General features: G+C 32.9%; 1 protein-coding gene across 1 annotated transcript in view; it reads right to left on the minus strand.

The window, feature by feature from the left end:
* The window catches only part of Sycp2 (synaptonemal complex protein 2), a 52,703-nt gene that overhangs the window by 14,373 nt on the left and 24,229 nt on the right, over window positions 1-14,101 (minus strand). The window contains exons 20-32 of the mRNA XM_048349688.1: window positions 12,118-12,187; window positions 11,753-11,810; window positions 10,983-11,107; window positions 10,403-10,833; window positions 9,611-9,738; window positions 8,674-8,710; window positions 7,618-7,682; window positions 7,470-7,527; window positions 6,953-7,008; window positions 6,251-6,308; window positions 5,552-5,720; window positions 1,286-1,323; window positions 365-532 (exon numbers count right to left, since the gene is read on the minus strand). Coding sequence (XP_048205645.1) covers window positions 365-532; window positions 1,286-1,323; window positions 5,552-5,720; window positions 6,251-6,308; window positions 6,953-7,008; window positions 7,470-7,527; window positions 7,618-7,682; window positions 8,674-8,710; window positions 9,611-9,738; window positions 10,403-10,833; window positions 10,983-11,107; window positions 11,753-11,810; window positions 12,118-12,187 — 1,461 coding nt within the window. The remainder of the gene's footprint in view (window positions 1-364; window positions 533-1,285; window positions 1,324-5,551; window positions 5,721-6,250; window positions 6,309-6,952; window positions 7,009-7,469; window positions 7,528-7,617; window positions 7,683-8,673; window positions 8,711-9,610; window positions 9,739-10,402; window positions 10,834-10,982; window positions 11,108-11,752; window positions 11,811-12,117; window positions 12,188-14,101) is intronic.

Raw genomic sequence — 14,101 nt, forward strand, 5'->3', positions numbered from 1 at the left:
ACAGGTGTGAGCCACTGGTGCCCGGCTATTTTTTTCTTTTACTAAAAAAAAAAAAATATATATATATATATGGCTTCAAAATTTGTTGTATTTTATTTTGGGAAAGTACATTTTTGTTTTAAAAATATCATTTTAAAAATTGTACTTTTACTTGAATTAGACTTCTGTGTTCGACCACTAATACCAACTTATTGTAAAATTGAGTATTATATTGCCTAAGGACCAAGTTTTAGAATTATTATAAAATGTTTTCTCATATAATAGGTTGAATCTCTTTTAAAGTGATAAACCTGTCACTTCTACAAAAATGTGTTTTATTACTTAAGATGCTTTTAGAAATGACCACTTAATCACATCTATTTACCTTTGCTAGCGAGTTATCTTTTGGTGAATCTGCATGTGCTTCACTTTCTGATTCAGAATTTGAGAGATCTTTGTAATTTTTTTTTGTTTTTGCTGCTCTTCGTGGAAGTCTAGCTCTTCCATCTGGAACTGTTTCATTCTCCTTTTTGGTGGTGTTTTTATTTGATTCCTTTAGGGGAAAATTCTTGAAAATTATTAAGGCAATATTTGTGGTACAAATATAAGCTATTTTCTTTTAGGACTGACACTGCAGAAGACACACACACATATGTATATGTGTATATGTGTATATATGTGTGTATATCTATAGATATATATACAGTATCTATCCCTATATAATATGTGGTATGGACAGATGATTCTTGATTATTTCTAAATCTATAAGTGTGTGTATATATTTATGTATATAAATATGTTTACATATTATATAAAACATTTTATAATATATATTTTTATGTATGTTATATATTATATATACATAACTATATAAAATAAAACATATGTAAGTAAACAAACTTGGGAAGAATGATGCAGTGTCTCATAATTGAGGTAACTTTGAACTCACTTATTGTGGCTCGGACTGGCCTTGAACCTCAATCAGCCTTCCTTGTGTTGAGTTTATAGGCATGAGCCACCATGCTTCTATAAAAGATATTTTACCTTTTCCTTCCACTCAATTTTTAAAGAGACCTGTATTATCTAACTTAAGTAAAAGAAAATACCAAACATTTCTATAACCAACTAATCAACCACTTAAAATAAGGCCAATATGATTCAATAAAACAATGCAAGAGAAAGTATTGCAAAGGGAGGAGGAACTATAGAAAATAGTAAGGATAACAAGAAAATTATGAGAATTAGTTTTAGATGACAAGAAAAATAACATTAAAAGGGATGCTTAAGCATTGATTTCTTGACTTACCATTATAGATCTTGGCTGTCTCTTCTCCAAGGATGGCCCTACAATTCAGAAAAATAAGGGAAAAAATTCAAATAGGTAAGGACAAACACTAAATTTCTTAGAGCATTTCTACATACATAAGAATACTTAAAAGTGTTTCCTTTATTAAAGCATATGTTAATATTTGATGAAACCACTTTTTATGTGACTTCACACTGCCAGGACACAAGGTCCAGTTCACACCCCAATCTTCTCAGCTGATTTGATGATAAATGTGGCTCCAAGATTGACAGGCTGTCTTGGGACCTTTCCTTTCCCCTGAGTTCATGGTAGACAGCTACATTGTACTGCATCAATGATGGTAAAAGATGGATCTTTACACTCATTCAAAAACTTAAACTTTAAGAATGAATAACTATAGTTTGGGATATGATATAAACTGCCAGTTTTCCTTCTCCTTTATACTATCAAACTTTTTAAGCAAATAAAGCACAGATAACCTAAAGTTGCATGAATTTGCCACTCAAGAGTTGAATGATGAATAATGCAGAATGTACTTCATATGTATGTATGTATATATATATATATATATATATATATATATATATTCTCTTTGTCTTCACTACTCCCTCTGCTGAAAGAAAGGTGGTAAATGTTCTGAAATCTGTGCTTCTCTTTCTCTTGCTTTAAAAACCAGTTTCACTTCACAGATATGTGTTTCTCTAAATAATATGAGTGTCCCCTCATCCTATACAAGATTTCTATGGTTTGCTTTATTTTCCACTCATTATGTTTCCAGGGTTTATCCTTATGGTGCCACTTTCTGCTTTGCCTTTTAAGTATATTTTCATCTTTCTAAATAATTATCTAGAAGTCAAAAACAAGATTATCCTAATAAAGAAATAAAATCTTACTTGGAAGAAAAGTCCTTTGATATTGGCTATAAACCAGCTCATCCAACCATTAATCCAACTTATCATCCAACCATTTAAGCAAATGAATTCACACAGAATTTCAATTATAATTTAATTAGGTACTGGTTATGATATTTTAGCCTCTCAATAAGTCATTAAAACTTCTAGTCTTCTACTTTACATTTTGAGTATTTTTATTTGTACATCTTTCACTACACTGTAAGTTCTTTGAAGACATGTCAGTGTTATATCTCCTTAGCATTATTTAATCAACTTCAATGTCAACTCCATAATCACATCCTGCTTTACTTTATATTATTATTCACACAAATACAACTGATATTCCAACTACTCCAATCTACATGCTCCAAATATACTATGACATTTCTTACTTCTGTCCCTTTGTATAAAATAATCCTGCTCAATATTTTAGTTCATGTACCTGGTTGTGCTTTCCCCTGTTTGCAAGATTCATCTTCATCTCTAAATGCATGCTCAAATTTATTTTATTTTCACTTCTTTTTAAGCCCACCCTTGAACCCACCACAGAGCATTACTGGTTATTTTTATCCCAAAATAAAAGCTTGTAATCTTAAAATAAATAGAAAAAGTTGCCTTATTTTTAAAATTGAATCTATAAAATCTTATGTTTTACCAAACACTATCATTGATGGTTAGTTATGAAGAAAATTTTATTATCTAGCACAAACCTCTACCTTAGGCTCTTTTTTACTCAACTACATTAGGAAGTCACTATCACAAAGAACAGGCAATGGCCAGATTCTAGAAAAATACTTTGTAGCAGACTTAGGCAAAAAATATACAAAAAAAATTGTTTCTGGCAATTCAGTACATGGGCAGAATCAAGGCTGTAAATCACATGATCATCTGAATTGATGCAGAAAAAGGCCTTTAGCAATATTCAACATCCTTTTATGATGAAGGTTCTGGTTATGCTAGAAATAGAAGAACTGTACCTCAAAATCACTCCTTTGACAAACCTTTGGCCAACATCATACTAAATGGGGAAAAACTAGAAGTATTCCCTCTAAAGTCAACGATAAGACAAGATACCCACTCTCTCCCCTCCTGTTCAATTTTATACTAGAATTTCTGTTCAGACCTAGTAAGGCAAGAGCAAGATATAAAAGGAATCCAAATAAAGAAGGAAGAAGTCAAATTAAACTGTTCATGCTACAAACTAGAAGACCCAAAATGCACACAACTATAGACATCCAATTTTTGACAAGGAAGCAACAACCTATGTTGGATAAAGACAGCCTCTTCAACAAATGGTACTGGGAAAATTGGACATCCACATGCAGAAGGAAAACTGGGTCCCAGCCTCTCATCTATTACAAATATCAATTCAAAGTGGATCAAAGACCTCAAAGTACAACCTGAAACTACTCCAGGGAGTAAGGGAACATTAGAACTCATTGGCATAGGCAGGAACTTCCTTAATAGAATTCAGGGGCTCCAAAAATAGGAAAGGTAACTAATACGTGGGATCATATCCAAGTTCAAAAACTTCTGCACACCCAAGGATATAGTGATTAAGCTAAAAAGGCAGTTTATAGAATGAGGAAAAAATCTTTGCTAGCTGTACATCTGAAGGATCTGAAGGAATATACATGGAGCTTAAAAACTACCCTCCAAAAATAATCAGTAACTCAATGAATTGGCAAAGGAGCTAAACATACACTTCTCAGAAGATGATGTGCAGAGGCCCAATAAACACATGAAGAAATACTCAACATTCCTGGCCATAGGGGAAATGAAAACCAAAACAATTATTCACATTCCTATCACTCCAGCTAGAATAGCCATCATCAAGAATGTAAACACAAGAAATGCTGAGGAGGATGCCATCCTTGGGCATCCTTAACACATGGACCATAACACACTGGTAGTGGAATGTATGTTAATGCAACCACTATGGAAATCAGTATAGAGATTCCTCAAAAATTCAAAGTATAGGGGCTGGGGATATAGCCTAGTGGCAACAGTGCCTGCCTCGGATACACGAGGCCCTAGGTTCGATTCCCCAGCACCACATATACAGAAAACGGCCAGAAGCGGCGCTGTGGCTCAAGTGGCAGAGTGCTAGCCTTGAGCGGGAAGAAGCCAGGGACAGTGCTCAGGCCCTGAGTCCAAGGACCCAGGACTGGCCAAAAAAAAAAAAAAATTCAAAGTATAGCAATTCTATGATCCAGAAAAAACATTCTTTGGCATTGATCCAAAATTAATTTTAATTCGATTGTAAAACAGGATACAGTAAGGCCCCTGAAAATCCATGTTCATTGAAATACTATTCCTCATAGCTAAATTATGGAAACAGACCAGGTGCCCTACAACTACACAGGAATATGCATCAGGAATAATTGTATCATTTGCAGGAAAATGGATGAACCTGGAAAAGATTATGGTAGTGAAGTAAGTCAGCCTCAGAGAGACAACAGGTATAGACATCTCTTATTTGTGGAAGTTAGGCCTAAAATATAGTCATATATGTATACATACATAGGACCATATGCTTCTATATATGATCAAACTAAAGTAAGGTATACATAGAAGTGGATTTACGTAGTTTAACCCCTTTATACGACTGACAGACTATGAGTACTTGGAAGCTGAAACATGTCTGGGGTGGGTTTCAAGCAGGGAGCAAATGAATGAAGAGAGGAACAGGGGGGCAAACAGTCATAATATTCAAGGTAAATACATGAAAAGAGAACCAAGAAACTGAAGGAGATGGGTGGAATTGAGATAAATGAGAGAAGTAAATAATCAGAGAGTGATGCTCATCAAGAGGCAGAGGTACATAAAACTGATCTGTTGAATTAAAACCCTTTTGTGCCAGTATGAAACTTTTCTATACACTTTTATTAGATCTGGATGGATTCTTAAAGTGTATTTATGTTGGATACAATAAAATGGGATGAAGTCAAATGTATACATATACATAAATATATACAAAACATTACAAGCACATAAGTAATACATAAATAATATTAAGTAGATGAAAGTTAGTGTCAGGGTCCAAGCCTTGCTTTTCTCTTAAGAATGATGGTTTCATGAATACTTATTATATCACTTCCAGTGGCTAGTTAAATAATTGAGTAATAGTGCACCATGACAAATGGTGACAGGCATGAACCAAGGATTATATGTTAGATCATAATTTATGTCCCTGTGGTCCTTTTATAAAAGAAACTAATTTAAATACAATTGTATTACCAAATAATAAAACAAAAACATAATGAGTAGAGTGTTTTATTCTACTCCTATGGTATATCATTGCAGTCTACACAGAAAGCATATTTACCAGCCAATAGAACATTCTGTAATTGAAATGATGAGAAATTCTTACTTGATTTCTTATTCGTATATTTCCTCACGTTTTTATTTCTGTTATAAGCTGCTGGCTGTGGTTTTGTGTTTGATCCTTGCAGCCAGCTAATGTCTGTCTTGCCATCATCACACGTGTGTTCTGTTTCAGTATCACTAAAGAGATTTTTCTTTATATGACTTGATATCATCTATTTAAAAAGAAAAGTGCTTAAAATAGGTGAAGAAATATGTCTTACTCTATCTTATGCAAAATAAACTAAGCTATCCCCAACAAATAAAAATTTAAAAAACAGAAAACGTCTCCTTATTCCCTCCCTCTGCTGAGGATTAAAGCCAGGCCTTGTACATGCTGTATCTCTACTCCTCACATCTCATTTCTTAACATACTAATCTACACGGCATTAATGACTTATCCAAGAAAGCTACTGAGATATTGATAGGCACATATTTGAGATTTGTAATTCAGTGTTAGTCTTGTTAATCAGCAGTTAAACAGCTTGGTTCTAAAAATATAACCTAAAGCTGTCAAAATAAGAAGTAACACGGTCAATTTTTCTATTACTGAATTATAACAAATATTTCAAAGACTCTAAGAAAAGTCATACTAGAAACATGGGTACACTCATAGAGTGAAAAAGCTAAGCACTTTTTGTTCTCGAGTTGTTTGATAATCTCGAGTTAAAATGTTACTAATAGAAATATTGTTATTATAACTTACTCTTTTATCTTTTGTTCTGAGAGAAGTTTCAAGCTCATCATGATTCCTTAAATCCACCCTTAAGCAAAAATACATAGGAATTTAAAAATATGTCATGTTATTTTCTCAAGAAACCGTGCACTAGACAGTGAAACGAGACTGTTCATTCTCAATTCTTTCAACAATTACTTATGTGATTCTATACAAATCATTTATCCTTTTAAAATCTCAGTTAATTATAAAATAAAGAGGTTGGAGGACTTTTTTATGATGTAAGATATATGATACCCAAATTATTGAGAATTTGCATGTTAAATTTAAAAGTAAAGGCCAAAGTAACAAAATCATAATGGGAGTAATCAGGAGAGCGTTTTTTTTTGGCCCATCCTGGGCTTGAACTCATGACCTAGGTACTGTCCCTGAACTCTTTTTGCTCAAGTTTAGCACTCTATCAATGTGAGCTATAGCTCCACTGCTCATTTCTGGTTTTCCGGTGGTTCACTGGAGCTAAGAGTCTCATAGACTTTCTTGCCTGGGCTGGCTTTGAACAGTGATCCTCAGAACTCAGCCTCCTGAGTAGCCAGGATGACAGGCAGGAGCCACCAGTGCCCAGCTCATGACAATATTTTTATTTACTCCTCATATTAAAAATTCTCAGAAAGGCAGGCTAAAGGGAGAGGAAGCTAAATTTTAATCTGAACTAATTATAATGAAAACACCTACAATTTTATTGAATTATCCTTGGAGGTCTCTTTAGTTGCAGCTTGAAATTCTTTAATCTATGTAGAGAATCAACATTTAAAAAGAAAAAAAAAGACTTCTTAGTGCACAATGTAAATGAAAATCATGGATAAGTATCCAATACCTAGTTTCTATTATTTCGTAGATCATAAAATTTAACAATAAAATTAAACTTGCTGTAATATTTTTACTTAAGAAGAAAGCTAATACAATAAAATGTATGGGAGAAAAAATGAGAATATTTGTTTTAAATTTATCCCATTATAAAGAAAGTGATTTTTGTGATAAAGCCAATCCTTCTACCTCTGAGTTACCAAAGATTTGGAGAAAAAAAATGAAAGAACTACAAAAAAACTAGGTACACCAAGACTGGTTACCCCAGTGATTAGTTATTACTTATCTATAAGGTGCACATCAAAAAGACATACCTTTAACTACAAAGTAAATACAAAGTAACTACTAAAGAGTAAAACAAAAAAATCATTGGCTTCTAGCTTACTCCAAGTTTTATAACAGGTTCATCAGCTCCACTCAAATTAAAATTGTAAACATCATCCCTGTGAAAATGAGGACAAATATTAGCTCCATTATACTAAATATATACTATAAATGTGAAGAAATGAAAAGTTACAAAAATTACTACTTACAATGGGCATTCAGTAGTAACATTAACAAAAGTAGTCTTCAATTTTCTGTAACTTCTTTTCTGAACCTTTTCCAAAAATCAAAGAATACTTTACATAAACAATTTAAGCTGGCAGATTACTATATGTGGCAAAACAAATCACATGCAATTAATTTTCCAAATAGTTTCCACTAATGTAAATCTAGCATGTGTATTATTTTCCTTAGGTAGATTGAATAAAAATATACTCCAAAAATATGAAATAATCACCTTGTAAAGATATGTGTACTCTCATGTTCATTGTAACATTGTTTATAATTTCTAAAACATGAAATAAGTGCCTGTTGACAGATGTATAAGAAAATTGTGGTATACACTACACATATACACAGGAATACCTTCTAGCTTTATAAACAGCAGACCATAGCTGGGTACCGATGGCTCATGCCTGTAAATCCTAGCTACTCAGAGGCTGAGATCTGAGGATCACTGTTCAAAGCCAGCTCAGGCAAGAAAGTCCATGAGACTCTAATCTCGAATTAACCACTCAAAAACCAGCAGTGATTGTGGCTCAAAGTGACAGAGAGCTAAACCTTGAGCAAAAGAACTCAGAGAAAGAGCTCAGGCCCCAAGTTTAAGCCCCATGACTGAGTACATAGAGAGGGGGAGAAACTGGAGATGGGGAGGGGAGAAAAGGCGTGGGGGGAGACAGAGAATTGGTATTTAAATCTGGATGGGTAGCAAAAAATGTTCTTGTTTTAAACAAAACTAGTATGTCAGAAAAACCAAACTGTTAGGACAGATGGATTCAGTTAGCAAAAAAACATGGTGATAAATACTGAGTCATTAATAAAAAGTGAAAATATTGGGCACATCATTATATATAGCATTTTCTTTCAAAAACAGAACAGAAGGTTAATGGGCTATTTTGAGTTCTTGCCACTATACTTGTCTGTTGTTATCTGTTAGCCATATTACAAAAACATTAAATAAAATTCCATTTTACTACCATTTTAGTGTTTGTAATAGAGTCCATCCAGTATAATTATAGGTTTGGTGAAATTAACTAAATACATACCTTATTAAGTTGTACATCAGATTTCTTTGAAAACCCACTGTAAAAAAGATTTTTGACAATAAAAGCCTATTATCAGAATATTTTTCATAAGACATTTTATATAAGGTAAAATGTTCTTGAGTCATCAAATATATATTCTATATGCTATAACATGTGCAACCGAAAGGTGAAGTCCACAGTCAGTCTGGTACTTTTACAACTTCAGTCATATTAATAGGAACTAACTTGAATCATTAATGCACTGAGAAGTACCAAACAATTTTAAATGTAGGGTTCTGCCATGAGTCATTTTCCTTATATCATTTAATAAGTTCAAAATAAATTTACACCTGAATTAATAACCAGATAGACTATAGACGTTTTAAAGAAGAGTTAACTTTCAGAAGGACTGCAAGTCAGGAATATGTAATTTAACACATTAAAAGAATTTTAGCTCATTGAAATTTCATTATGAAATATACTTAAATGTTTAAGTATTACAAGTTTCCATAAATACAATTCTAAAATGTCTATATCCTAAAGATTTATGTTTTCAGTAGTGTGTTGTATTTTTCTTTTTCTTTCTCTCTCTCTATCCTTTTTTTTTTTTTTTGATACAGGGTCTCACATTAATTAGCTCAGACTATGTTGTAATCTTCTTGCCTCAACCTCCCAGGTGCTAGGATTATAGTTATGTGTCACTATATCAAGTTGGTGTGCTATATTGATAGAATGTGGGGTTTGTTGACACTTTTAAAACTGTAACTAGATGCCATATTTAAACTGTAAATAGACTGCTATTTTAACTGCCAAATTTAACACTTTCTAAAAGTAATTCACTGTTTTCTAGTAAAAATTTACATTATTTGAATGTATATTTAAAACTAACCTTTTCCAAACTGTGTGATTGAATTTTATCTGCTAGAAAAATATTTATTTGTAAAATTTATGAACATACTTGTCAACCAAAGAGTCCTTTAGTTTTCTTGTAGACTTTGTATCATCGGTTTTTTTGTATCTCTTATTGATTTGGGTTATCAAAGATTCTGCTGCTTCAGTAAATCCTTTCTCTTTTGACTTTTCTCTCTGAAACAAGCCATTAATTACTATAAAACTCTTCATTTATTTTTCAAAGGAACATAAAGGATAAAAGTGAAATTAATAAAAATTTAGTTCTCTTATGATCCTACAAAGAGAAATATGGGGTCAGAAATTAGTACGTTTTAACTTTATAATGCATTAAAAACCATAGATATATCTTTAAATATATATCTCTGTAGAAGTCTTTTTAAAGTTACGGTCCATGAGAATAAAATACTTAAGGGGAAAGTAGCCAGATTATTGCAATTGATAACCGAAAGCCAGGTTACTGGAGGAAGAATACCAAAAAAGATTCCAGACAGAAATTGCTAAGGCCTGTAATGAAATGATAGTACTATTAATATTTTAAGTATTGCTATTATTAACTGAATGAACTATATCTCTACAAGTTTGATCATCTGGATGAAATTAACCAATTTCTTAAAGGGTAAAAACACAAAAAGAATAAATAGGGTCTGCAGGCTGGACACATGTGAAGTACTGTTCTATCAGTGATGGGATCAGGGAGGGCCGAGTGAGGAGCCTGAGAGGGAACTCACACCTGTCTCCAGGCAATTAACCACATTAAGTCTGCAACAAGCATTTTCCATTTTCTTATCATATAAGGATCTCATGGATATGTGGAAATCAAACAACAATGTGAACTCACCTTTGTTTTTTGTTTCAAATCCCAGGAATTAAGCTGACAAGATGATTCTGTCCCTGATTTTATATGACTGTTTGTCCTTTTTCTAGGAGAACTCTTATTACAAACAGCAGTATTCACATCTTTTGACAATATGAACTTCTTCTTATAAATCAGAGATTCTTCAGTTGTCTTATTTAGAAGAACTGACTTAAAAGTAGCTTCAGATTCAATATGCCAGTCATTCTGTGTGGCATTTTCAGTATTTTTCTGTTCTGAATATTTAGGATAATTTTGTTGCTGATTGTTTCTTTTGCAAACTACTGCTGCTTTATCTATTTTGTCAGGTTCCTCTATTGCTTTCCTGTATTTAGTCTCCACTGTTTCTTCAGAATCATCATCAGATATAGATGAAGATGATTTTTGTTTAGAGTAGTTTTTGTTGACACCAACATCTAATGGGAAAATGAGATATTAATTCTTAAAAAATGAGTAAATTGATAATACCTAAAATTTATTAAATAAAATTAAAATAATTATTTGTTAAACATTTAAGGAAAATACTATTCGTGAACTACTAATGATTACGATAAAACTGTCTCACCTGGATTAAATGTGTCTCTTGATAAAGTATTGCTTCTTTTGCTTTTACATAGTTTAATGGTTGTTACAGGTGTCCAACATGCCCATTTAGACTGAATTTTATTTCCACACATATTTTCTAAAGCACTAGAAAATAAGTTCATTCGCTTAATTCTATAAAACACAGTATATACTTCCTAAGACTTTAATTTTGTGTTTAGCCAATGTTTACTATAGACAATTAGCAGTAAAGTATGGAAATATTTTCATGTCATGACAAATTTATTTTTTTTTCAGGTTGATTTATTTCTTTATTTTTTTATTGTCAAACTGATGTACAGAGAGGTTACAGTTTCATATGTTAGGAATTGGATACATTTCTTGTACTGTTTGTTACCTCCCCCATGTCATGACAAATTTAAGTTTATTATATAATTGATCAGATTTTAAAACATATTAGTGCTACTAATTCGAGATCAACCTAAATATCTTTTATTATACTGTGAATTTTAAGAGTTAAAATTTTCACATTTACACTTGAATGCTTTAAAAAAAAATCTTGTTCTTTTTAAGTTTCTCAAGTTGAAAAGAATTATGTTGGTTGACATGGAGACGAAGTATAGATTATTCCTTACTGTACTATCATAGTAATACTTGAGAGATTAGTAATTCTATAATACTACATTATAATAATATAAAGGCCATTTCCATCAAATGTGCTATATCTAATGTTACCCACCTAAAATAACATTACTATCCATTAAATAATTTAATGTACTTTCTCATACTTACATAGGTTTATCTATTTTTTCCACTGTCTGTGAATCAGAGAGAGTATCATGGGGTACATCTAAATAAAACAAAAATCATGGAATTTTTTGTGTGCAATTAGCAGGTGAAATGGGGGTTATTATAACTGTAGTAGGACAAAGAGATTGACTTACTTTCATTCCTCTTTGTCAAATTTATTAGAAGCTGTGGTTATATACTATTTCCTTATAATCTCAAAAATTGCCTTGTACAAAGTTGAATACATTTGTTATAAATCTCTCATGTCAACGAAATTTAGTGAGCAAAAGGGAATTACTGAGAGTTCTTGTGCTCCCTCCTACTTTCTTCCAACCCCTTATCTTTTGTAATTGACTGAAAATACTTACTCAGATGTTGGTTTGGGAATTTAGTGTCCTCGTTTTCTGTCTTTTCTACAATGTTAGCAGTTTTGATATGCTATAAACATAGAAAACAGGTTCAATGTAAACTTAGATTGAGCATTATATTAAAAAAATCTTTTAAAGATACTAAGTGTTGAAAAAAAATGAGTGCGCCTAGCTATGGAAGTCATATAGTGTCATGTTATATCCACTGTACAACACTGCCTACAGTGGAGCACAGGAAAAAAATCTAATTGCACACAAGGAGGCAGAAGGTCCCAAAATTTTCTAATTTCATCCATAGCTACAATGATAATTCTGTTTTGGCACGTTCTCTATGGCTGCTGATTTCCTAGCCTGCATCTCTACGCCGTGGTCACCCAAGCACACGGAGCAGCTGGGAATTAGGAAGTACCGCTTGAACAGGTCTGGCCTGGTCACTTTTTGTCTGCATTAAGCAACCTCATCCCACAGACACAGACTTACACGTACAACAGATCAAATAAAAATCTGCATCACCTTCAGAAAAATGTGCTGTCTAGCTCAAAATACTTGATTTTGTTTTATCTTTCTTAATCTAGTTGATAGCTCCTTATATGGTGATGGGAGCAGCTATAAAACATGCAGGTTTTCACAATGAATTCTTCAAGAACAGTCTTAGGGAGGATGTTAATCATCTTACAATAATCAGGATCAAGGGCTGGAGATATAGTCTAGTGGCAAGAGTGCCTGCCTCGGATACACGAGGCCCTAGGTTCGATTCCCCAGCACCACATATACGGAAAACGGCCAGAAGTGGCGCTGTGACTCAAGTGGCAGAGTGCAGCGGGAAGAAGCCAGGGACAGTGCTCAAGCCCTGAGTCCAAGGCCCAGGACTGGCCACAAAAAAAAAAAAAAACAATAATCAGGATCATGCCACAGAACTGAAAAATAGTATCCTTATTAAGAAGCACGTAACTAGAAGAATCAAACTGTTACCGTAACTGATTTTTCCAACATCTTCATTTCTTACATCCTTTATCTTTTTGCCCATTTAAATTTTTTGAATTCTACACTTTGCTCTTTAGTTTTAACCATAACATCAAGACTACTGGGCTTTGAGAAAACTGCATATATTTATGTACTAATGGCATGATAAAGTCGTCTTAATTTTATCTGGGCCTTCCATTTTGTCTAACACTTGTACTTATTTTTAGGTCTTTCCTTTGTCAGTAGCCATTCCAAATTATTTATTTGTCCATTGCCCCCTTCTTCAACAGATTCTCAGGAGAAACTGACCATCTTCACACAACAGGGGAAAAAATACTGGATGTTCAATATCTACAAAATTACTTTATTTCTCTAAGAAACCATTTCCCTTATCCATTCCCTTTGATGTCCCTTCAACTACTGGAAAAAAAATGTCCCTTTGCTCATTATCTATTTAACTAGTCTTTTGATCCTCAAGTCTCAATTCACCATCCATATCTCCCTCAAAGGTCTTATTGGTTCACCTGGAGCATCCTGTGGGGTTAAGATATGCTCATGTATATACATATACATATACACATACACAGAATATACTTACACACATACATATACATATATATGATGCTATATGTAGAGATGTAATTACCCCACTATGCTGTCTAATCCTTACACAAGAATTTTGATATACTTAAGGGCAGATACTGTTGAATATCACATTTCTGTATGTACCAAGCCTTATACTTTTTTTTACTTTGTCTTACCTGTCTTTCCTTCTTAATCTAGCAAATAGTTTCCTATATTGAGATGGGAGCAGCTATAAAAATATGCATGTTTTCACAATTACAAAGAAAAATTATACATATGTATTAAACTAAAATATAAAGAATGAGCCAGAAACTAGTGGCTCATGCCTATATTCTCAGCTATTCAGAAGGCTGAGAACTGAATATCACAGTTCGAAGCCAGCTTGGACAAAAAAGTCCATGAGACTCTTACCTACAATAAACTACTCAGAAAAAGC

The sequence above is a fragment of the Perognathus longimembris genome, chromosome 6 (genome assembly GCF_023159225.1).
Source record: "Perognathus longimembris pacificus isolate PPM17 chromosome 6, ASM2315922v1, whole genome shotgun sequence".
Taxonomy (NCBI): domain Eukaryota; kingdom Metazoa; phylum Chordata; class Mammalia; order Rodentia; family Heteromyidae; genus Perognathus; species Perognathus longimembris.